At 59.0% G+C, this 21,511-nt stretch overlaps 1 protein-coding gene across 3 annotated transcripts in view; it reads right to left on the bottom strand.

Annotated features, from left to right (window-relative positions):
• The window catches only part of SCUBE1 (signal peptide, CUB domain and EGF like domain containing 1), a 136,198-nt gene that overhangs the window by 12,879 nt on the left and 101,808 nt on the right, over positions 1 to 21,511 (bottom strand). For all 3 annotated transcript variants that reach the window (XM_086712082.1, XM_086712083.1, XM_086712084.1), the window contains 10 exons: positions 20,703 to 20,825; positions 18,131 to 18,247; positions 16,490 to 16,612; positions 8,292 to 8,411; positions 7,852 to 7,956; positions 6,784 to 6,897; positions 5,816 to 5,953; positions 4,481 to 4,684; positions 1,497 to 1,658; positions 7 to 174 (listed from right to left, as the gene is read on the bottom strand). In XM_086712082.1, the coding sequence (XP_086568208.1) occupies positions 7 to 174; positions 1,497 to 1,658; positions 4,481 to 4,684; positions 5,816 to 5,953; positions 6,784 to 6,897; positions 7,852 to 7,956; positions 8,292 to 8,411; positions 16,490 to 16,612; positions 18,131 to 18,247; positions 20,703 to 20,825 (1,374 nt within the window). The remainder of the gene's footprint in view (positions 1 to 6; positions 175 to 1,496; positions 1,659 to 4,480; positions 4,685 to 5,815; positions 5,954 to 6,783; positions 6,898 to 7,851; positions 7,957 to 8,291; positions 8,412 to 16,489; positions 16,613 to 18,130; positions 18,248 to 20,702; positions 20,826 to 21,511) is intronic.

Raw genomic sequence — 21,511 nt, 5'->3', positions numbered from 1 at the left:
CCTCACCTCTGGCCTCGCAGTCTTGGAAGGAGGCTGTGCCCTCGTGCTTGGTAAGTATCCCTCCTCCGCAGGGGAAGCAGCCCGTGCGCCCAGGCTCTGGCTGGTACGTGCCCACTGGGCAGGCTTGGCAGGGCCTGAAGCCATCCGGGGAGAAGAAGCCTGGGGAGCACTGACCTGGAAGTCAGAGGTCACGGCTCAGGCTGGCCGGAGGGGGCGCCTGGGTCCTGTCCCTGCTCTCAGCCCTCCCCTGCCCTGGGGAAGGGCACTAAGGGGGTGGTGGGAGGGACCTGGCCCCAGTTTGGACGTTGCCAGTGGCTCAGGTGCTCTGGGACCTTGGCCGGGCCTGGCTTGACCCTTCCCACTGGCAAGAAGGGCTGCGGGTTAAAGAGCAGGTGGCCTTGCTGCTGAGCTGGGATGTGCGAGGTTGGAGGAGGTCACTTACATCAGAGGGGCTTCCCCCAGGGGAAGGACCACACTGTGCCCTCGCGAGAGGAACGGGGGCTCCAGGCTGGCACACCTTGTCTGTCTGCAGGGCTGGGCCGAGCAGAGGGAGGGGGCTTGTGAGGTCCCCGAGGGCGCCGCTGGGACAACGGGAGGGGACAGCACATCCAGAGGGAAGTCGGATGTAGAGGGCGCTCCAGCACTGAGGGAGGGGTGGGTGGGGGTCCTCTCAGGCCCAGACCCTGAAATCCCTGTTCCTACCAGTGGCTACTCTCTGCTCTCAAACAGTCACCTTCCTGCCAAGAGCAGAGGCCATACTCCTAGAGGGCACAGCCGGCCAGCCTGCAGAGACTCAGGGCTGGGCTCTGATCTCTCCTGTACCCCAGAGAAGGCTGGCTGTGGTCTCCGCTGTCCTAAGGATCTCACTCATCCACCCTCGTGGGCACACCTTTCCCCACCTGTTCTCTTGGGTGGTCCCCACGACGGCCTGGGAAGGGAGGCTGATGGGTGGGGGGTATGAGCCCATTTCACAGATGTGGTCATGTGAGGTGTAAGTGGAAAAGCTCTTTGTAAACCAAACTGTGCTTGGTAAATCAAAAAAGGGCTTTCCAAGCCATCTACAGGGCAAACTGTAAAGTTCTTTATAGAGTACAGTTCTTGCCGAGTACATGGGGCGCCCCGTAAAGCATTTCGACGATGAGGCAGTTCTCCGTACAACGTAATGTGTTTTGTCAACCGTGAAGCGCTATGTGCCTCTGCAACGGTAACGTGACCTGTAAGTGACCGAGTATTTGTAAACTGTCAAATCCTTTCTGAACCGCACGCTGCAATTTTCAAGTGCGCTAAGTACAGCCCGTGCTCGCCGGCACACAGACGCTACGGGTCTGTGCGTCCTTTGGGAGTGCAGCGACGTGGAAGTCGTACCGGGCTCTGCGAATGGCAAAGAGCTTTACAGACTGTCACAAGGTACCAGGCCTTTGCTTTGGGGACCTCAGTGGAGACAGGAGGTACTCCCAGCACCCCAACCCCTCCCTCCTGGGGGGGCCCGCACTCGCCTCCACATTCGGACACGTTGCGGGCACCAGCTAGGCCGAGCCCGTCGCTGCTGGGGCATGGCGTGCAGCTGAGTTGGCCGTCCCCGTCCTGGTAGGTCCCCGGGGCGCAGGGCACACACTGGCCCGGCTCTCCGCTGAAGTGGGTGCCAGGCCCGCAGGCCACTGCAAAGGCAGAGTGGAGAGATCGCTGGTGGCAGAGGTGGGAGTGATGGCCGGGTGGTCTCTCGGTCTCTGTCCTACCAGATAGGGTGCATCCCTTGTCCCTGGGGCTCAAAGGGCCCGGAGGAGCCCAGACCCATCTCAGGAGAGAAGGAGCAAGGCAGCAACCATCTGTGAAGGCCCTGGAGTCCTGACCCTGGTCTCGTGCCCCGTCGTGGCTGCTCCGCTCAGGGTCCTGGGCAGACCCTTCCTCCTTGTCCTGCCCTTGGCCTGCGTACCAACTGCTTCCTGGGCATCCCTCATCCAAACCCAGCTCTCCTCCCTTCCCCTTTCCTTCCTCATGTGGCGGGGGGGGGGGTTGCCATCTGAGGAGATATGGGGTGGTGCAGAGGGCGTGGGGCGGGTGATGGAGGCAGGGGCAGGAAGGTCCGGTGGCTGAGGGTCGTCCAGGGATGGGGGGCTGAAGGGAGAGCCAGTGTGGTTGGCTGCATTGAGCAAACAAGCAAACCGGTGAGTAAGCAAACTGACTGAGCAAATAAGGAGAAAGGGAGTGAATGTTTCTCTGGAGAAGAGATTTAGAAAGAGAGAAGGTTAGAAAGAACCTTGAGAAACTGAACTGGAGGTTCAATGGAACGGGTGTGAACTCATGGTTTTATAAAACACACACACGCACGTGCACACACACACACATGTGCACGCACGTGCACTCTGGTGTATACATCTGTATCTATGTAAATGTATACATATGCTAATGTACGTGTGTATTTGCACACATACAGAAACCTATGCTTTCTAGTTCCGTCCAGTGGGAGGGCCTAGAAGCAATGACGCTCCAGAAGCGATGAGTACCCCACCTTTGGCTTTTCCATATCCTCCTCCTCCTTTAGGGGTCCAGGGGCCCTGACCGATTCCAAAGGGGCAGGGAAAGTCCAGGTTTTGTGCCAGAGAATCCTCAGTGAGTGACAGAGGCATGGGGCACGTCCCAAGGACGTGGGAGCCAGTCTGACGGGGCACCTACTGGCTACGATGGGGATGACCCGAGCACTGAGCTAAATAACGTTAGGAATGGATTACAACCCCTTGGGTAAAAGAAGAATCTCTAAGTCCGCACTGACATAAATACACAGCCACGCGGACACGCAGACAGATACATAAATGAGGGGGGAAGCAAAGCTCTTTCTTACGGGAGAACGCTAACTTATACACAGACAAGGGCCGGCAGGAATAGAGAATACCGCCCGGTAACCACTGTAGAGGAGGCTGATCTGGCAGGAGTTGCCACCGGGTGCGACGGCTGGTGGCTGGCGAGATGTCTGATGGGGAGCAGGATGTTGGTGTAAACTCAGACTACATACATCCCCAGAAAAACCCTCGTCAGTTACATACAGAAGGAAAAGGGTGAATTAAGGTGGAGGCGCCAGCCGTGGGCGGGGTCAGTATCCTGTGCCTCCTGATGGGGGCGCTGAAGAGCAAGCGTCCAGCGTGAATGGGGCTGGTCGCGGAAACGTGGGGCGCAGCCCGGTAGCACTTGGGGACAGCGGGGGCAGGAGGCGCAGGGAAAGAGCAAGGAACTGGTCCAGAATGAAGGAATCCGGGGAGACAGGACGCTAAGCGTGGAGGACAGGGGCGTTGTGGGAAGAGCGGGTGAAATGTAACGGGTGTGTGGCCCGATTGGTGGTGTAAGGGTCACACACGCACACGCCCCAGAGGGCGCGACACAGCACACGGGGGAATCGGGATGAGGAGGACACGGAAGTCCCTTGTTCTGCCTGGCGATATTTCTGAACGTGTGAATGATTTCAGAATGAACTATTAAAAATAAAAGAGTGACATCACGAAGGCCGTGGTCCTCCCTCCCTGTCCGCTCCTCCCTTCCCCCCACGCTCCTAAGCCCCGCCTCTCCTCCATCGGCTCCCCAATTCATCTCTGTGGCCCAGCCTATGCTTCGCGCTCCAGATTCCTGGCTCCGACCGCCCATTCGACGTCTTCGCGAGGACGACTCGGATGCGTCTGAGCACGGGAGGACAGACAGAACACCCTCCACCAGCCCCTCCGCCCCCAGTTCCCCATGGTGCCCTCGAAGCCTCCCCCCCCCCCCCCCCCCCCCCCCGAGTGCACTCGCAATGCGCCTCATTCCTTCCTGGCCTGCTGCCAGCCCCGATCCCCGTTCAAGGCTCTGCCGGCTCCCACTGGGCCTCCCCTCTCTGGGCCTCCCACCGGGAAGCCTTCTCCTGATGAGAGAGCGGGTAAGGCTGCTCCCCTGCTTGGTCAGGTCACCTGCGGCCTGGGCCTGGGCCCCGGCTGGCTGCCCTGGCCGAGCTCCCGCTGGGGGCCTGGCCTCGCCTGCTCCCCACAGCTGGTGCCCCCTGAAGCTGGTGCTCCCTGCAGCTGGTGCTCCCTGCAGCGGGTGCCGCACTCTGGGCGGCCTCGGCCTCCTGTGCATCCTTGCTCTGCTGCTCCTTTGCCCTCAGCTCCTACGCGGCCTCCGCTGGGAAGCCTTCTCTAGCCACACGGACTTGTCCTCACGCCCCCCCGCCCCTTCACTGTGCCAGCCTGTGCTCTCCCTGTCCCACCCGTCCTCAGGATTATGGCGAGGGTCAGATGTACAAATGTCTGCCCGGCAAGAGCCTTGCCCAGGGGGCGGCACCAGGGGAACGTTCCTCAAACGACAGCCATGATGACGAGCACAACAGTGCTTCTCTCTGGCAGGCTTCTGCGTCTGACTGTCCCCTCCCGAGGCATCTGTTTACCCAGGCCACCCGTGGAAGGAAGGGCAGAGGAAGTTTGCCCAGTCGGCATCCCAGTGGCCACGGGCAGGGACGCACCGCATTTCCCGTCCTGTAGCACCTGGCCCGTGCTGCACGCCCCCGGGCCCTCCGGGGCCTTGGCCGGCCACTGGGCCATCGCGTACTCTGTGCCTGCGACCTGGATGGAGAACAGCTGTCGGCCGATGGACCTCCGCAGAGTCTTGATGGCGGCCTGTAAGCTCTGCTCCGCGCGCTTCCGCATGCAGTCGGCCTCGCAGGTGTCTGCAGGGGCGGGAGGGACGGTCACTCACAGCCCCTCGGGACTGCCTCTTCCCGAGCTGCCCCTCTGCCAGGCCTCTGCCGAGGGCACAGGCTCGCAGCGGCCGCAGGACCCCTTGTTGCGTCCGCCTGACAGATGAGGAGACCGAGGAGGATCCGACAGGTAGGACCTTCCCCAGGCCGTCCAGCAGGCCTCCGCCACTGCGACGCGTCACCTCCCTAGGGCACGGCTCACGGACGGGCGCCCCTTCCTGCCACTCAAACAGCCTTGAGGCCGCCACTGTTCCCAGGATGACAGCCAGCTCTCTGGCCTTGAACCCAAGGCCCCTCGTGGTGGGGCCCCCACCTGCCGCGCCAGCCCTGGCCCCCAGTCCTCTGACACCCACTGTGGACTCCACCTTCCGCCCTGCCCTCCTGAACACACTCCGTTCTCTCTGACCTCTGTGCCTTTGCCCGTTCCATTCCCTCTGCCCGAAGGCCATTGCCTGCCACCTTTTCCACTGGATCTTTGATTTCAAGCCCTGATTCACACGGCACCTCTTCTGGGAGGACCTCCCGGGCTCCTCTCTCGGGGAGACGCCTCAGCTCTGTGCCCCCCACCCCGGGGGTCTCCCTTGGCACCGGGTAGTTTGTGTGCGCGTCGGCCTCCCCGTGGCTGGGGGTGCCGCCAGCGTGAGGACCTTGGTCTGGTCCCCTCTTTCCACCGTGCCCAGCGCTGGGCACACGCAGCACACGTCTGTTGACAGAGCTCAGAAAGCACGGACATGAAACTCAAGCCGGCAATGTAAGCCCCCTTCGGGAACATGGGAAAGACAGGCCAGTGGCTCAGTTTTTCCGGAAAGGCCACAGGCGTTAAGCCCTTCCGGGCCCCAGCGAGCGCATGGGGGACGGTTGGGAGAGGCCGTGTGGCCATCACGTGGGCCCCTGAGCCCCGTTCCTCTCACTGCCCTGGGCCTCCTCTCCCACCCCGGGCTACGGGCAGCCGTTTTGAGGACCCGGCGCCGATCCGCACCAGTCTCCCCATCTGCCTGGCTGGGCCTCTACGTCCAGGAGCCGTGGCTCGGGTGGGAGCCCGGACCCCGCCAGCCCCCCGCATCCTCTGTCCCCCCTCCGGCCTTCGGGAGCCTCACCCACCTGAGGCCTCGTCCGTCTTTGCCTCCACCTCGAACTCCGCCGTGATGTGGGTCACCTCCTTGGATGGGGACTTCCGGCCACGGCGCCTCTTCTTGGAGGAGTCACACTTGAAGTTCACAAAGGTCACGTGGCAGTTTTCTGGACAAAGAAGGGACCGCTGTGGCAAAGGTGGCACAGGGCAGGAAGCAGGGTCCTCCCGAGCCCCGCGCACAGGTCGCCACCGGCGAGGCTCCCGCTTCGCCTAACGGCCTGCGGTGCGGATGGGGAAACTGAGGCCGGAGAGGGCCAGGCTGGCTCCAGGTCTCACGCGGGGCTGGTGGCTGAGCCAGGCCCCGCACCAGCCATTCTGAGTCTGTCAAACCGCTGCAGGTGGAGGCACCTGGCGTACTCGCTTCGTGGAGCCGTGCCGCTCAGTTCCGTGGGGGCCCGGCCCGGGTCGGGGCTGCTTGAGCGCTGGGCTCTGTTAGGTCTGGGAAGGAGTCCTAAGGCGTTCGGGAATCTTGGTGGAAACAGAGCTGGGATGCTTTTCGCCTGCGCTCTTCTCGTCGGGCTTTCCCTACACTAACCCCTGACCCCCCTGGGGTCAGAAGCCTGGAACGTCCTTCTTGGCCTCCCTCATTCAAGGATGAGCCACTGCCTGACTCCCACGAGGCCTTCTGGACACAATCAGGCTGCACTTGCCCTGGGGGAGCTCATCTAACCCACTCCAGGTGGGGCAGGGGCAACGGGCCCCGGGGATGCTGCGGGACCTGAATTTTCCACTCAAATGCCGGCCTTCTTCCCGAGGGACACCACCACTGCCTATGGTGCTTCAGGCATGGCTCCTGGGGCTCAGGGACCGTGATGGGGAGGACAAGGAGAGGCCCCCACACTTGAAGCCCAGCCCCACTGGCCGCTGGGCTCCCAGCTCCCAGGCACGGGGACCCCCGCCACCCCCGTGTGGATCAGGGCCATGGCCGCCCACTCACCCAGCAGCGGCTGCCTCGGGGCCTCCTTTGGTGGCTCCTGGCTGTGGGCCCAGAGGCGGCACCTGGCATCTCGGATCTTGAAACGGGCCTTCTGCCTGATGGAGGCAGGTGCACCTGGGGAAAGCCCAGACCCCCCTGGTGGCGGCCTCTCCTGCAGGCAGGGAGGTGGTGGGGCTGTGGGCTACACAGGGGGCCGCCAGTGGGACAGATCCACGGGGAGCTGGGGCTGGGGAGCCTCCACTGCCTCATTTCTCTCCCCGCAAGGCCTGAAGAAGGTGGGCGTGTGGACGGCGGGGTCAAACTCAAGCCAGGGGCCACCCAGCCAGAGGTCTCCTGTGGAGGAGGAGAGGGAGGCCTCCCGCCTCCTCCCCCATCAGCACGGCCGGGGCACGTGGCTCATGCTGTTGGGAAACGGGGTTAGAACAGAAAAGAGAGGGAAGCAACAAAGGGAAGCGGGGTTTGGAATAACACAGGTGCCCCGAACTGCTGATTCCTTTAAAGAGCCAACCACAGCTGCTGGTCCTGAAGAATCCTACAATCGCAGATACTTAGACTCACATCCTGCGTGTGTGAAATGCACACAGATGCCCCCATATCATTTAATTCAACATCCCGAATGGGAAAAGCTGCTGGAGACAACCTCCTGCGTCTGCTGGGCCGCCCGGGACCTGGCTGGTGGGTCCCAAGGGGCGTGGGAGGGGGCTGTGCCTCCAGTACTGTCGGGACCTCGTGCTCACAGCACCCGTGAGTCACTTCACTGAAACGGAGCCTGAGACCCACAGGCTCCTAGCACCTCGGGGTCACTGGAGCCGCGGCCCAGAGCCTCCGAGCTGCAAGGGCCCTTCCCTCCGTGGCTTGCTGCCCCTGGGCTGGGACTCAGCCCGCAGACCAGTTGCTTGTAGGTCCCAGCACTGCTCTCAGCCCCCCAGGACCCTGGACCGTGCGGGGCAGGCCCCCGGCCAGGAAGCTCTTCCCCAGGCAGCGCCCCTCCCTCTCGCCCCAGTATGGTGCTGGACGCCAAGCCCAGGGCTCACCCGGGCACAGGCAGCACGGACAGGCCGGGGGTACCTGAGCAGCTGGGGCCAGCGCCGGAGCTGGTGCTGTTTCGCTTCTGTGGCGTCTTGCCCTGGAGACCCGGGACGCCGCAGCTCAGGCTGTAGCTGTTTTCCGAGTCTGCGGAGAGGCCGGTGGCCAGATGGACTTGGGTGCCCCCCACCTCCCCGCCAGGGGCCCCTGATCCTAGAGGTCTCAGAGAGATCGCTCTGGGTAAGTGGCTGGGCGGGAACGAGCCCGCCACACTTGTTGGGAGGGGTGCCGTGGCCCCGCGGAGAACCAGCCAGCGGGCTGGGATCACTCGGTGATCAAGGCCGGGGGCGGGGCGGGGTGGGGGTGGGGTGGGTTCATTGCTAGGTTGGGCTCTTTCCTGGAGAACGGAAGGGAGCAGGGGCTGCACCTCAGGGAAGGAGCCCCCCACTCCCTCGTCCCCTCCGGGGACGGCCTCAGTTTACCTGGCACGAAGAGTGAGTGGGCGGGGCAGAACAGGGAGCACCTCTCCACGCCGCCCACCCTGCTGCAGGACAGCTGGGCCCGGGTTGAGGCTTTGGCCCGGGAAAGGCACCTGCCTGTCTCTGAGGAGAGGGAAGACATGAGAGCAGGTCGGAGGGGGCCAGGGTGGAGGCTTTCTGGAGGCCCTGCCCCTGAACGTGGACCATCAGGGACTCCCACCACACCTCTGCCCCGTGGCCAGACCTCGGTGGGAAGGGGCTGGGGGATGGCAGGGTCCGTCCTCCCTCTGACCAGTCCAGGCCGTCTGTGGCAAGGGTCACGCCGCTGGCCTGGGCCGGAGGGCAGGGCTGGATTCTCTAGGGCAGGTGCCCGTGCCCCTCTGAGTAAGGGAAGAGCTGACAGTGGAACAGGCTTCGTGGCAGTGACTGACCTCGAAGCACGTGAGGTCGTGGTCACTGGGAGCCCCTCTCAGGGGCAGCCGCCGGACACGGCCATCAGGTGTCTAAAGATGTCCCCCAAATTAAGCTCCCCAGAGTTTCTCATGTGATTTTTAATCTTTTGAGGATGACAAAAGTCCCCAGACTCCCAGGAGACTGACAGGTCTGCAGCCACGGTAAAATCGGAACAGATTTCGTGGACAACAAACTGGTCGGTGACCACTGGCTGAGATGAACACGCCTCTGGAAGCGTCGCACCCAGTGTCTGTCACCAGCGGTCGAGCTGCTCCAGCCAACAGGCTGAAACAGGGGACGTAGCCGGAAAAATAAGCTGAGAGGGGAAACCGCCCATCTGGATGGTCTCCGACATGTGGCTGAACATTTTCAAGGAGTCTTAGAAAGTAAATAATCTAGAAATGCAAACAAACCCCTGGCGCTCCAGGTAAAACCCCAAATAAATACAAAACCAAAGAATCAAGAACCTTCATATAAAACCCCCTGCAGAAGAACCGATGTTCACGCTGGTTAACACGCAGCGGGACAAGCATCGGCAAACTTCCAGGGGAGACGTCAGCCCCCAACCGTTCCCCGGACTGTCTGTAAATTCCTAAAGGGAACTGTCACTGACTCTGGCGAACAGCAACACTGCCTTCTTGTCCTCACGGGGGTGGCTCGTTGGGAGAGGCAGACCATCCTGGCCCCGAGCATCCTGTGTGCTCTTGCGGGGACGCTAGGGATGCAGAGTCCCCGGACAATTTCTCAGGGTCATGTTTACCTCCAGCAGCCTCAGGGATGAGGGAACAACTCCCCCTGGAGAAGCAGCAGGCTCGCTCTGTTCCCTCCCTCGGCTGCGATGCAAGGTCTCTACCTGCACGGCGTCAAGGGCGCAGATGGGACGTGGGGGTGGGCAAAGGGGATCCCACACAAATGTGCTCTTCCTGCTGGTTGCCGTGCTGTGTACAGAAGTCCTTCAACTCTGGCCCAAGGGCTCCAGGACTTCCAGAACTTTCCTGGTGCCCTGAAGCAGCAGCAGCCTAGCTCACTAGCTGTATGTGGGCAGAATCTCTGACCCCACCACGTGCACCACTGAGACCACCGTCACAGAATGCCAAAGCCCAGAGAAAAGCTTAAAGTCACCACCTAACAAGCAAGAGGGAAGGCAAACCGACCGGTGGTAAGTGGGCGAAAAAAAAAGAAAGAAAGAAAGAAAGAAAGAAAGAAAGAAAGAAAGAAAGAAAGAAAGAAAGAAAGAAGGAAAGAGAAAGAAAGAAAAAGTATCGTTAAAGTAAGGATGTCAGGTTGTGGGAGAACACGAAAGAAGTAGGAAGAGGCAGCTCTGAAAGTGGGCGAGAAGTTGCAGAAGGCGTGGGGGCCGTGACCTTTTGCTCTGGTTTACTGAATCAACCACTCAAGAAGTGAGACTCTGACAAGCCTCGGCTCTTTCCCAACTTCCAACCTACGACCGCTCCTTGGGGGCCGTTATCAGAAGACAGCCCGCCCTTCTGTGGGTCAAAGCCCCTACCCAGGTAGTGGGTCAGGATCTCCTCCACAAATGGAACTGCCAGCTAAAAATATGCCTAAATATAATACACCTGAACAATACCTGTGAGGTTACTTTTACAAGTCCCTGAAAATTCTCCTACATAATTCAAATTATAGCTGATAGGAGCCTTAATATACCCGTATTACATATGACTCACCAACAGGACCCCAGGGCGCCTGGGTGGCTCAGTTGGTTAAGTCTCTGACTTTGGCTCAGGTCACGATCTCGTGGTTCATGAGTTTGAGTCCTCTCTGCTGTCAGCATAGAGCCTGCTTCGTTCGGGTCCTCTGTCTCCCTCTCACTACCCCTCCCTCTCTCAAAAATTAATAAACATTAAAAAGATTTAAAAAACCAGGATCCCTGGGGCAAAGCTTCCACAACATCAGTAGAACAAATGGAACAGAGTCCAGGAAGAGTCCAGACTGAGTGTTCCCAGACTGCCACACGCATACATATTTTTTGGTATGAACACGCAAAAGTTAGGCCATGCTCTCAGGACGCAAGGTCAACAGCATGGCAAACATCTATGGCCAAGGCGTGTCCTCCCTGCCTCGGGGCAATGCCTTGGCTAAAGCAGTTGGAGCATCTTTAGGTCTTGTCTCAGAATCACCTTTAATCCAAGGGTACCACACGCAGTATGATCCCCACCGTGAACCGGGAGCACCCGGTATTTTTTCTGCTTGTCGTTGAACTAATTATGGTATCTGGTTCCTTTATCCTTCTCATGTTACCACTGAGCAACTCCTACCCCTTCCTGAGGAGGAAACTCATCTTTGGGTGTCTGTACTTCAGAAGCGTTCATATCCAGAACAGATCTTTTGGACATTCCAAGCCAAATCCTGACTTAATATCGTTTGTTGAAGGCACCTGTCTTAAAAAATGAAGAGATTTAAAAATTCATATGGAAATTCAAGGTAAGTTTAAGAACAGCCAGATCAATCGTGAACACCAAAAGACTAAGTTGGAAGACTCTCACGTCATGATTTAAAAACTTACTAGAAAGCTACATTAATCAAGACAGTGGGCTACAGACATAAGACAAACAGATCGATGGAAAAGACAGTCCAGAACTAGACCCACACATTTACAGCCAATCGATTTCAAGAGGATGGCAAGGTCATTCAGTGGGGAAAAAGAATGGTCTCGACAACTGGCACGGTGACATCTGGATATCCAGACACAAAAGAATGACGCTGGATCCCTATCTCACACCGTACAAAAACTAATGCGCCGTGGATCAAAGACCTAAGAGCTACAATGCTAAAGCTTTTTGGAAGAAAACAGGTGTAAATCTTTGGGATTTACGAAGATTGGATTATGCAGTGGTTTCTTAAAAATGACATCCAAATCACGAGTGGCCAAAGGAAACAAATAGGTAGATTGGACTTTATGAAAATTGTGCTTTATGAGCCTTTGTGCTTCAAAAGTCACCACCAAGAGGATGAAAAGACAATTCACAGAATGGGGAAAATTCCTCGCTAATCCTGTATCTGGTGAGAATATACGTAGATTATATGTAGATCTCTTATAACCGAATAATAAAGACAAACAGCACAGTTACAAAATGGGCAAGAGATCTGAATAGACATTTCTTGAAAGAAGATCTACAAACAGCCAACAAGCACATGAAAAGGTGCTCAACACCATTAGCCGTCAGGGAAATCCAAACCACAATGAGAAAGCGTTTCGCCCCCACGGGGATGGCTATAATCAAAAAGTCAGAAAATAACAAGTGTGGGTGAGGATGTGGAGAAACTGGAACCTTACCCACTGCTGGTGGGTGTCAAATGGTGAAGCTTCTTTGGAAAACAGGCTGGCAGTCCCTCAAAAGTTAAACCCAGCGTTACCGCACGACCCAGCCATTCTCCCCCTAGGCATATACACAAGGGAAGTGAAAACATATGGTCACACAGAAATGTGCACATGACTATTTACAGCAGTATTGTTCATAACGGCCCCAAACTGGAAATAGCCCGAATGCCCATCAACAGATGAATGGATAAATAAAATGTGGTATAACCATACAATGGACTATAACTGGGCAATAAAAAGGAACAATGGGTGAACCTTGAAAACATGAGGCTAAATGAAATAACAAGTCACAAGTCGCAAGAGGCCACATGGCACACGATTCCACTTATCAACTGTCCAGAATTGGTGAATCCACAGAGACAAAAGTAGACGGTGGTTGCCTACGGCTGGGGGTTGACTGCTATGGGCACAGGGTTTCCTTTCGGGACAGTGATGAAGACGTTCTAAAATGGCCTGTGGCTGCACAGCCCTGTGATTCTCCTAAACACCACTGAGCTGTGTGCTAAATGGGGGAATTGGATGGCATGGGAATGATATCTCAATAAAGCTGTCGATAAAAACAAAAAGCGAAAGGAAGAGAGACAATACTAAGGCCGGATACACAAGAACGGTCCGGGCTGGAATCAAGCCCTAAGGGACTCACGCTGGCTCTGGTGGCCAAGCCTGTGGCCCGCTCTAGGGCCTGCGGAATTGTTACCGATAAAGGGTGGATAGGTAAACGGATAGCTGTGGCGTTCGACTTAGCAGTGCTTTGGAAAGAGAGGTTTCCTGCCCGTAACTGAAACGCAGAGGCCCACAGTACGAGGGATGAAAGTCAGAGGAAATGCTTCCGGGATCACCACGCTGAATGGGCTGCTCTGACCGTGATCCCTAGGCCAGGACTTCTGACAGTGCAGAGAGGCCATCCGTGGAGAAGCGCGGGGATTCCAGCACAGGCACATGACGTTTGCCCGCCTGCCTGCTCTGAAAAGGGGCCAAGCGGGACAGTGGTGTGGCAAGCTCCCTGAGGGTACCATCTGGCGAGCCAGGACGGCCCCCTGGAACCACCAGACGGCCTCATATGGACGTGCGCTAACGTTTTCTTCAAGATAGCTCGTCTCAGTAGGGATAAACCAACCGGCTGTGGTGGCAGACGACGTGGTGAGAAACTCTCCCAGGACAGCGCAGGACTGGAACCAAACCCTCGGGGACCCCTTGGGCATCCCCAAGTGGATTTTATGGGTTATACATGTGCGCTCATAATAACCACGTTTCCTTTCTGAGTGAACCAAAGCAGTTGCTTGTTGGAAAAAGCCCCAGCACTCGTAGGAGCTAAAATATACTAGACCTTGTGTTCCTTATTTGGGACATTCCGACTCATTTATTTAGAAATATGCAGACACCTTTTTACTGGGAGCGTTACTCGTAAATCACTCGGAAGCTTCACTGTCTTTTTACCCCGTATCTTTGCAGGAAAACAGAGGCAGATTTTTCAGAACTTACTACAAAGTTCACAATTGACAGCTCTTGACCTGGGTGGGGTTCCTGAGAAGCTCCAGAAGCTGGTTGCACACAAACCAGCGACACCCCAAGATGCTCAGGACAGGTAGCAGCGGTTACGAAGCTCTCGCCTAAGACCACTGGGATGAATTCTCCCTGATGCTTGCAACCACTGTTTTCCACACGCTCCGTTACACGCCTTTGGGCTTCGTTCTTTGGGTCACGCTTTCCCACCTGATGCATTTAAGGTTGTACACTTTTGATTTACCCTATCACGCTTCCTTTGCCAATGATAACTGGCCTGGCTCCTGGCCTTGCTACTGACAGCCACCATCGTAATTCTTGAGATCAGTCCTCCCAAACTACAGCTGGGGAAATGGATACCGAAAAGCAAGATAAAGTGAGTTACGCATGCCTTGTTAATTACGCCCCTCTTTGTAGACCATACAGAGAAGAGAAGGACGACGCCCTTGTGCTGGGAGAGGTGGATTCTGCTATCTGGCAACATAACCGACTGGCTATCACAACCCAACACCCACAGACAGTATCCCTACAGCCCCCCCGGAGGTGGAGCCCATCTCTTGTATGGGATCTGGCTCGTCAGCGCCACCCAGGACCGCAAGCTGACTGTTCTGCGGGGCTCTCGGACTGTCCCGAGTGAGTGGCTCTCCCCACCCCTCGGTGAACGCCGCCTTCTTGAGAATCATCTGAAGCTAGAACACCCTTCCGAGAGACACCAACAGCACCTGGTGGAGCTGATCATGGAGGCCGTCGGTCCCACGCGTAGGAATCGGACAGCTCCAAGTGGTCATCGAAGACGTGCCCCTCGTGTTGGGTGACAATAACACAGTCACGGCATGGTGCGGGGGGCAGGACGAACCAGTCTGTCTTCCTGGTGCAAGCCGCCGTGGGTAACAGGAAGACCCTGGATTTTCTTTTGGCCACCGTGGGGGTGTGTCACTGCCAGCCCTTCACCCTGAACCTGGACACGCAGCAGAGGTGCTGGGACAACCCCCACTGTGGTAATGAGGAAAAGCAACCTGAACGCCTCGGGGAGTTGGTGGAACCAGTTTTCTTGGTCAGCCCCGAGAACTCTTAGATCACGGGTCTGGAGGGCCTTCCGGCACCTTCCAACAAGGTTACGCTTGTTCGTGTCAGTCACCCCACATCTAGCGTCCAGAATGCTAACTGCTTCTACGTCGTCACCGTGGTCCTGGCAGATGACTTAAGGTACAGGAACGGGATAAGATCCCACGGACTGACAGTGACAGACAATCAGACCCCCGATGACCCTTTGTGGGGGGTCGGCGGCAGTGTGAGGACCTAGACAAGCCCCCGCGGCCCCTCCTGCAGCGCTGACGGAGGGCAGGGCGGCCGGAAGGGTGCTGAGAATAAAAGTGCCCCTTCCCCCTTCCCTAGGGAAAGCCTGCTGGCCCGCAGCTTTGGTAACAAGTAAATGCCAGGCCTGGCAGGACCCTAACCAGTCAGTAGACACGTCTCTGAAAGCCAGTCCATCCACGACAGCCCCAGGCTTGGAGATTCAGCCATCGGGTGGCAGATTCACTCAGCGATCAGTCTACCAAGGCTGGAGTCAACCCATTCTTCCTCAGTACGCAGCACAAGCCATGTCCCGGGTCACATACCACCCAATCCTTTGTCTCCAGCACAGCCCCTAACGGGCTCCCCCCTGCAACTCAGGACGAGACCAGCGGTCCGCTTTGCTCACCAAGACTGCCTGAACAGCACAGCATTCCTTACTTAAGCGAGCAATACATTCAGCCTTTTGGTATCAGATGCCGAGTGACGGTATCCATTCTTTAATACGTTCACTCATTCGTTCAGCAAGCATTTACTGAGCGCTTACAACTGCCAGGCTCTGTTCTAGGCGCTGGGGATTCAGCGGCGAACGAGACAGGAATATGTGCTCAGCCGCATAAAGCGTGCATACGTCTGGCGGTGGGAAGCCCAATGACAGAAAAAGCAAAGTGGGGAGGCAGGGGGGCGGGAGGGGGGCGGAGGTGCTCAGGGAAGGCCGCCCAGAGCAGACAGCTACAGGGGCGAGGAGCCTCCAGGCCAAGAGGGGAGCACGGGCACAGTCACGTCAGTTGGGGGGGGTCGAGGTCACTGAGGCTGGCATGGGGCGAATGAGGGTGAGGGCAGAAGGCCACCAGGCCAGGGTGTAGAAGCCTCTGGGCCACCCTAAGAACTCTGGTTTTGCTTCCGCTTGGAGAGGGGTCCTGGAGGGCTCTGAGCAGGGAGGGACACACCCCGAGTCGGGTTTAAAAGGCTCGCTCTGACTACCCCGGGCACGTTAGAGCACCGCGGGGCAGGGATCCGAGAGCCGTTTCGGGGCGGTGGCCCCAGCACCCAGAACAGGCCTGGTGCCTAGTGGGCAATCATGTGCTCGTAAAACCAGAGAATGTGGGGGGTTGTCCAGAGTTCAGCCCAGAGCTGCCCCGTCTCCGGCGCAAGTCAGCGGAGGACACGGGAACCCCACGCTCTCTGGGAGCCCACCTCCCTTCCTGTGCCGGACGCTGTGGGGCTGGTGGCCTGGGCAGGTGGCGGGGATGCCAAGGCCCAGGTGCTCCCCTCCGGGCCCTGGTGCCGCTGCAGCCCGAGTAACCAGCCCCCTCCCCTCTCCCAGCTTCCTGGGCAGGACAAGGGGGGGCCTCAAGCTGCACGCCCTGAGCCCCGGGCCTTCACCCCGGTGACCCCTTCCCCCCCCACCCCCCCGCAGGTCCGCTTCGGTGCCTTTGACGCACCCCAAGTGTGCCCTCTTCCGCAAGCCCCGCTTCCCGTCAGCCGCATCCCAGGCGAGGTCGCCCCGTGCCGCTCGCCCCGCCCTGACAGGACCCTGCCCCTCCCGCCCAGGCCCCGGGTGGAAGGGGGGAAGCCAGCGCCCAGGCCCTCCTCGTGGGTCCCCACTCACCCACACAGTCCTTCCGGTTCCAGTGGAGCCGCCTCCCCGGGGGACAGACGCATTCGTAGCTGCCCTTGGTGTTGACGCAGCCCTGGTCGCAGCTCCCGTTGTCCATGCTGCACTCGTCCACGTCTGCAAGCGCAGGTGGGGGTGAGGGCGGGAGGCTGGCAGGGCAGGGCCGCCCAGGACGAGAGGGCCGAGGATCCCGACCCCGACGACAGCCCGACACTGTCCTCGGATGCAGACGTGCGGCCGCACGCGTCACAGTCGGGAGCGCGCACACACGCGGACGCCGGCCCACGTCCCCCACCCGCCCCTCCCCCGGGGACCGTAGCGATTTGCTGAACTTGAGCGGCTGTGCCCAGACTAGGGGGGAGGGCAGAGGCGGCACAAAATTAAAGTGCCAAGCAGGTCTCGTGGGGCCGGGTCGTGAAGCTTCTCTTACCAGGGCCGCTCCCTCCTGGGCCCCGGGCCCCAGTGTCAGGGAAGCCGCCTCCGAGGCCCTTCCTTCGCTGACCACCAAGGAACCAAGACCCCCCCCCCCCCCCCGGAGATGGGGACGGGCTGGGCCACACTCACACTGGGGTGCCTGGCTCTAAGCATCTGGGTGGCCGGGATTTGGGCAGCGGCAGGCCCAGGGGAGCTAGTGCCCAGGTTTTGGGGGGGTCCCTCCAGAAGAATCTGCAGCCCACCCCAGGAGTCACCCCTGTGCCCGATCATGTCGCTGTCTGACCCCATCCCACCCGCAGAGCCACCCAGCAGAGGGAGTGTGGTCACAGGAAGTGAGGCCCCTAGGACCTCGGGGCCATTCTGATCTCTTCCCACCTTCACCTGCCGCCCTGTGCCTCTCCAAGTCCCATCGTCTATAGCTAAGCACATCTAGAACCTTCCCCTTCTCTGGATGCCCCCCCCCCCCCCCCGACTTCGCCCGAGCTCTGGAGCTCTGGTTCCCATGCCTGGAGTTGCCTCCCTATTGGTGCCCTGGATTCCTCTCTCCCAAACACGTGGCAGCTAGTGACCTCGTTGCACGGACATGGCCATGTCACACCCCTACTCAAACCCTCCAACAGTCTCTCATCGCCCTGGGGGTAAAACCCAAGTCACCTCCAGGGCTCACCAAGCCTTGCCTCCTCCCTGCCTGCATCTCCCACCACGTTCTCCTTCCCTCACGGGGCTCTACCGGCTGCTTCTTGGCCCCTCGATGCTGCCTCGGTGACTTTGCACGTGCTGATCCTTCTGGCCTGCTTCCTTCACCTTGTGCCAGACACCTTTCCTTTAGGGTCCCCCCACTGTCTCCACACGCCTCCCTTCTCTGTCGTCACCCTCTCCCGCTGGAATGAGCCATCCGTGGGATTCTGTGTGGCAGTCATCCCCGATCCGGACCGAGGTCCCCTGGAGTTGCCATCCGCAGGCCTGAGGCCACAGCCTGGCAGAGGCCGGCCCCCTTAGTGGATGCTTGCCGCTCCCTCCCCCATCCTCCACTCTGCTCCTGGCTGAGCCCCTCTGCCCACCAGCCCCCAGCCTTGCTTAGGTCCCCTCCCGGCCCTCCGGAGTCAAGGTCAGGGTTAGGGTGTGGGGCGCAGCGTGGGTGGCCGTGTGGCCAGGCGCGTGCCTCGGGGGGGAGGTGGCCCTGGCGGGCGGGCTGCAGACCTCCGCAGTGGGTTGTCCCGTAGAGTATGTAGCCGCGGTGACACAGGCACTGGAAGCTGCCCGGGGAGTTGATACAGATGTGGTCGCAGGTCCTCTCGAAGGAGCACTCGTCGATGTCTGTGTGGCCACAGGGAGACAAAGTCCAGGGAGGAGTTTCAGGGGGATGGGCACAGCCTGTCACTCGACGGTCACCCAGTGTATGTCTGTACACAGAGTCCCTGAGGCTCCGTGCACAGCCGATCCGCGGCGTCAGCCTTCTCGTCAAGGCCCCATTTTCTACTTTATCTCCGCCAACCTCACGCTTCCATCTGCCGTCTTTTCTGGAGGTGGGCAGGGTAGAAATACTTTGACCACAAGGTATTATTACGAATCTCTGCTATTTTAACATCTCACGTTCAGTTGTGGTCGGTATTTAATCCGCATCTGCAGGGAAGTGACAGAGGCTTGCCTGAGGATACACATGAGCTGGGACATGAAGCCCGGACCTCTTGGATGCCGACCAAAGTGTGTTTTCCTATTCACTTCAAGATGTCTCTTGAGACAGTAAGGAAAAGAGCCCAAACAGAAGGGGGTATGCCACTCATGAGGGATAACAAGGTAGCCTTGACACTATGTGAAATTTGATCCTGAGCTTCCTGGTGGCCAGAGTGAAAAAGGAAAAAGGGTCACAGAGTGCTTATCATCGGACAGAAAGGAAGAAATGAACCACATGCTCATAGGAGACAAGCCTGTCCTGGCCAAAAATTCTGAGGAAAATGGCTCTCGTGGGATAGCTGACGGGGCTCCTGAGGGCCAAACAGACACTGACCCACCTCTCCATGGGCACCGTTCACTCTTGGAGTACACTGAATGTGACCACACATATTGACGATATACATGTGTTTGTAGTAATTCCAGCACAAGCGAGGAATCGCACTGTGGGTGCTCCAAGGAGGATATGATCCCTCCCTGCAGCAGAATCTGGGAAGATCTCCTGGTACTTGTGGCATTTGGGCTAGGCCTTGAAGGATGGGACTAACTCAGAAATTAGGAATGGAAGTGGGGGAAGGGCACTCCAAGCAGCGGCTGGGAGGGGGGAACAAGGCACCAGGGGGACTATGTGGAACTCAGGGGGGTGGGGAGGGGTGTCTGAGGTCCCCATCCCAAGGGCCGGAGTGCCAGGCAAAGGAAGGCAGACTCCTCCCTGCTGGAGCTGGGGAGCCCAGGCTGGTGCTGGAGCAGGGCTGGGAAGTGGCCGGAGCCCCAGGGCCTCAGAGAGGGGGGCCTGGTAGAGGGTGGAGGGGACTGGCTGGAACCCAGAGGCAGACGCCTCATCGCCTCCTCTCGGCAGCTGCCCCCCTCTCTCGTGGGACGGCTGGGGGTACAAAGTCAAGGGCTCTCCCTGAGCCCTCCACAGACCTCGGCAAGGCAGATGGAGAAACTAAGTCCGAGCATAGAGGAGCCTGGACAGGTGCTGTGCTCCCAACAGGCCTCACGCCCTGACAGGAAGATAGAACCCCGAGATCCACTGAAGGATGAGGAGGCGGAGCCTGGGAGGGGACTTGCCGGGCTCAGGTCACATGATAGGCTGGCGACAAGCCAGCCCCGGCCCCTCCCTCACCAGCCTTCGTCGGTGCCCTTGGGAGAGCACAGCCCTTGCCCCTCATGGCAGCGCGCTGCCCCAGGGCCAGCCTTGAGCCCCACCAACAGGCAGGAGATACAAGCCCTACGGCCCGACTCAGCGGTGTGCAGCCTGCCACAGAGGAAAGGACTCGTCTGCAAGAGTCACTGATGATGAAACTGAGCCACGTTCCTGCCACACAGGACACCCTGGCTACTCCCCCTGTACTTTCTCCCAAAGCAGGCCCCCGGGACACCCCTATCTTCCCAATGACCTCATACAGTTCCATGGGGCTCCTTACGGCCCCCCAAACTCTCCTTGGGTGGGTTTACCTCCCTGGCTTCTCCAGGAAAATGCCTATTCACCACTGTCCCCTCCACCAGGAAGTCTTCCCCGACTGCTCTCTCCACTGCCCATCCTCTGGGCTCTCCCTGCAGCCCGGAAGTCTCCTGGACTTGTGCTGGGCTGTGATGCTTGGCTTCTGCCCAGGCCTGTCATCACCCCATTGGCTCCTTGCAGGCACCCGGGAACCCTAAGAAAGGACTGCAGGAAAGTGTAATGTGCCCTGCCTTCCAGCAGGTGGTAGCATCTCACCTCCGAAGCCTCCGAAGGAGGCCTGGGACCACAGGGATGGAGGGTGGAGCTTCTGAGCTCTGCCTGGACTCACTGTGACCCCCCTGCCCCCCCTCCCATCCCCGGGGGCATGTGCAGATGCCTCTCCGGGCCTCAGTTTCCCATCCATAAAGGGACAGGTTGGCCTGGGTGGCTTCTGAGGGTCCCCAGAGTCCTGAAGGACAGAGAAGGCGGGGGCGGGGGGGCAGGTGCACATGCTGGGAATGGGAAATCCACAGCTGCTCTCTCACAACAGCAGGGCTGATGAACCTGGCCCTGGGCCTCTGCTCCTAGGAGCCTACATAAGCCCGAGGTGGGCGGGACAAGGACGGGGTGTCCTGGGGTGCACGGGAGGCTCACCTTGGCACGTCCGCTCATCGGTCAGCAGCTTGTAGCCCTTCCGGCAGCCACACTCGAAGCTGCCCACGGTGTTGCGGCAGAAGTGGTCACAGCCTCCGTTGTTGGCCAGGCACTCGTTGATGTCTGCGGGGACCAAGCAGGCGGGGCAAGGCAAGTGGGCTTGGCCACCAGGTGGGGGGACAGTTCGTCTCCGCTCCTGACTGCCGATGGCCCCCCATCTGAGCACGGCGAGCGAGGGGCCTGGCTCACAGCAGTGGCGGTCAGGAGGATGAGTCATCCCACCTCCCCCAGACTGGGCATTCGTGGCATAGAAGGGAGAGGTGTGACGTGTGCTGTGCCCGGCAAGATGACAGGGACAATGACATCCACCGTGTCCTTCCACGTGCACATTTGGGGCGTCAGTGCGGCCTGGAGCAGGCTGGCTGCTTCCCGATGGCCGTGACCTTGGGCGAGCTACTGCCCCTGGAGCCTTGGCTCCCCGGCGGTAAGACAAGGGTCAGAAGCACACCTTGGAAGGACACCATGAGGATTAAATGACAGTCCTGGGGGCTGGGGGCTGGTGCTTAGGGAGGGCTCAGTCAACAATTTGTAGCTTTAATGCCCCTGCTTTACTGATGGGAAACGGAGGCTTAGAAAGGTAACTGTGTTCAATGGGGGGGGGGGTGCTAACGTCCCCGGTTCTTGCCTGTTGGTCTAAGTGGATTCTTCACTCATCATTTAACCAGCTGTGGCTGTACCCTAAAGGTCACCGGGCCCAACCCCGTGCAATAAAGGGCCCTTCCCAAACATCCCTGCCAGTTGGCCTCTGC

The sequence above is a fragment of the Puma concolor genome, chromosome B4, assembly GCF_028749965.1.
Source record: "Puma concolor isolate L17-30 chromosome B4, mPumCon1.1.hap2, whole genome shotgun sequence".
NCBI classification, from domain to species: domain Eukaryota; kingdom Metazoa; phylum Chordata; class Mammalia; order Carnivora; family Felidae; genus Puma; species Puma concolor.
Note: the sequence above shows the minus strand (reverse complement) of the source record. Positions and strands in the feature narration are given on the sequence as shown.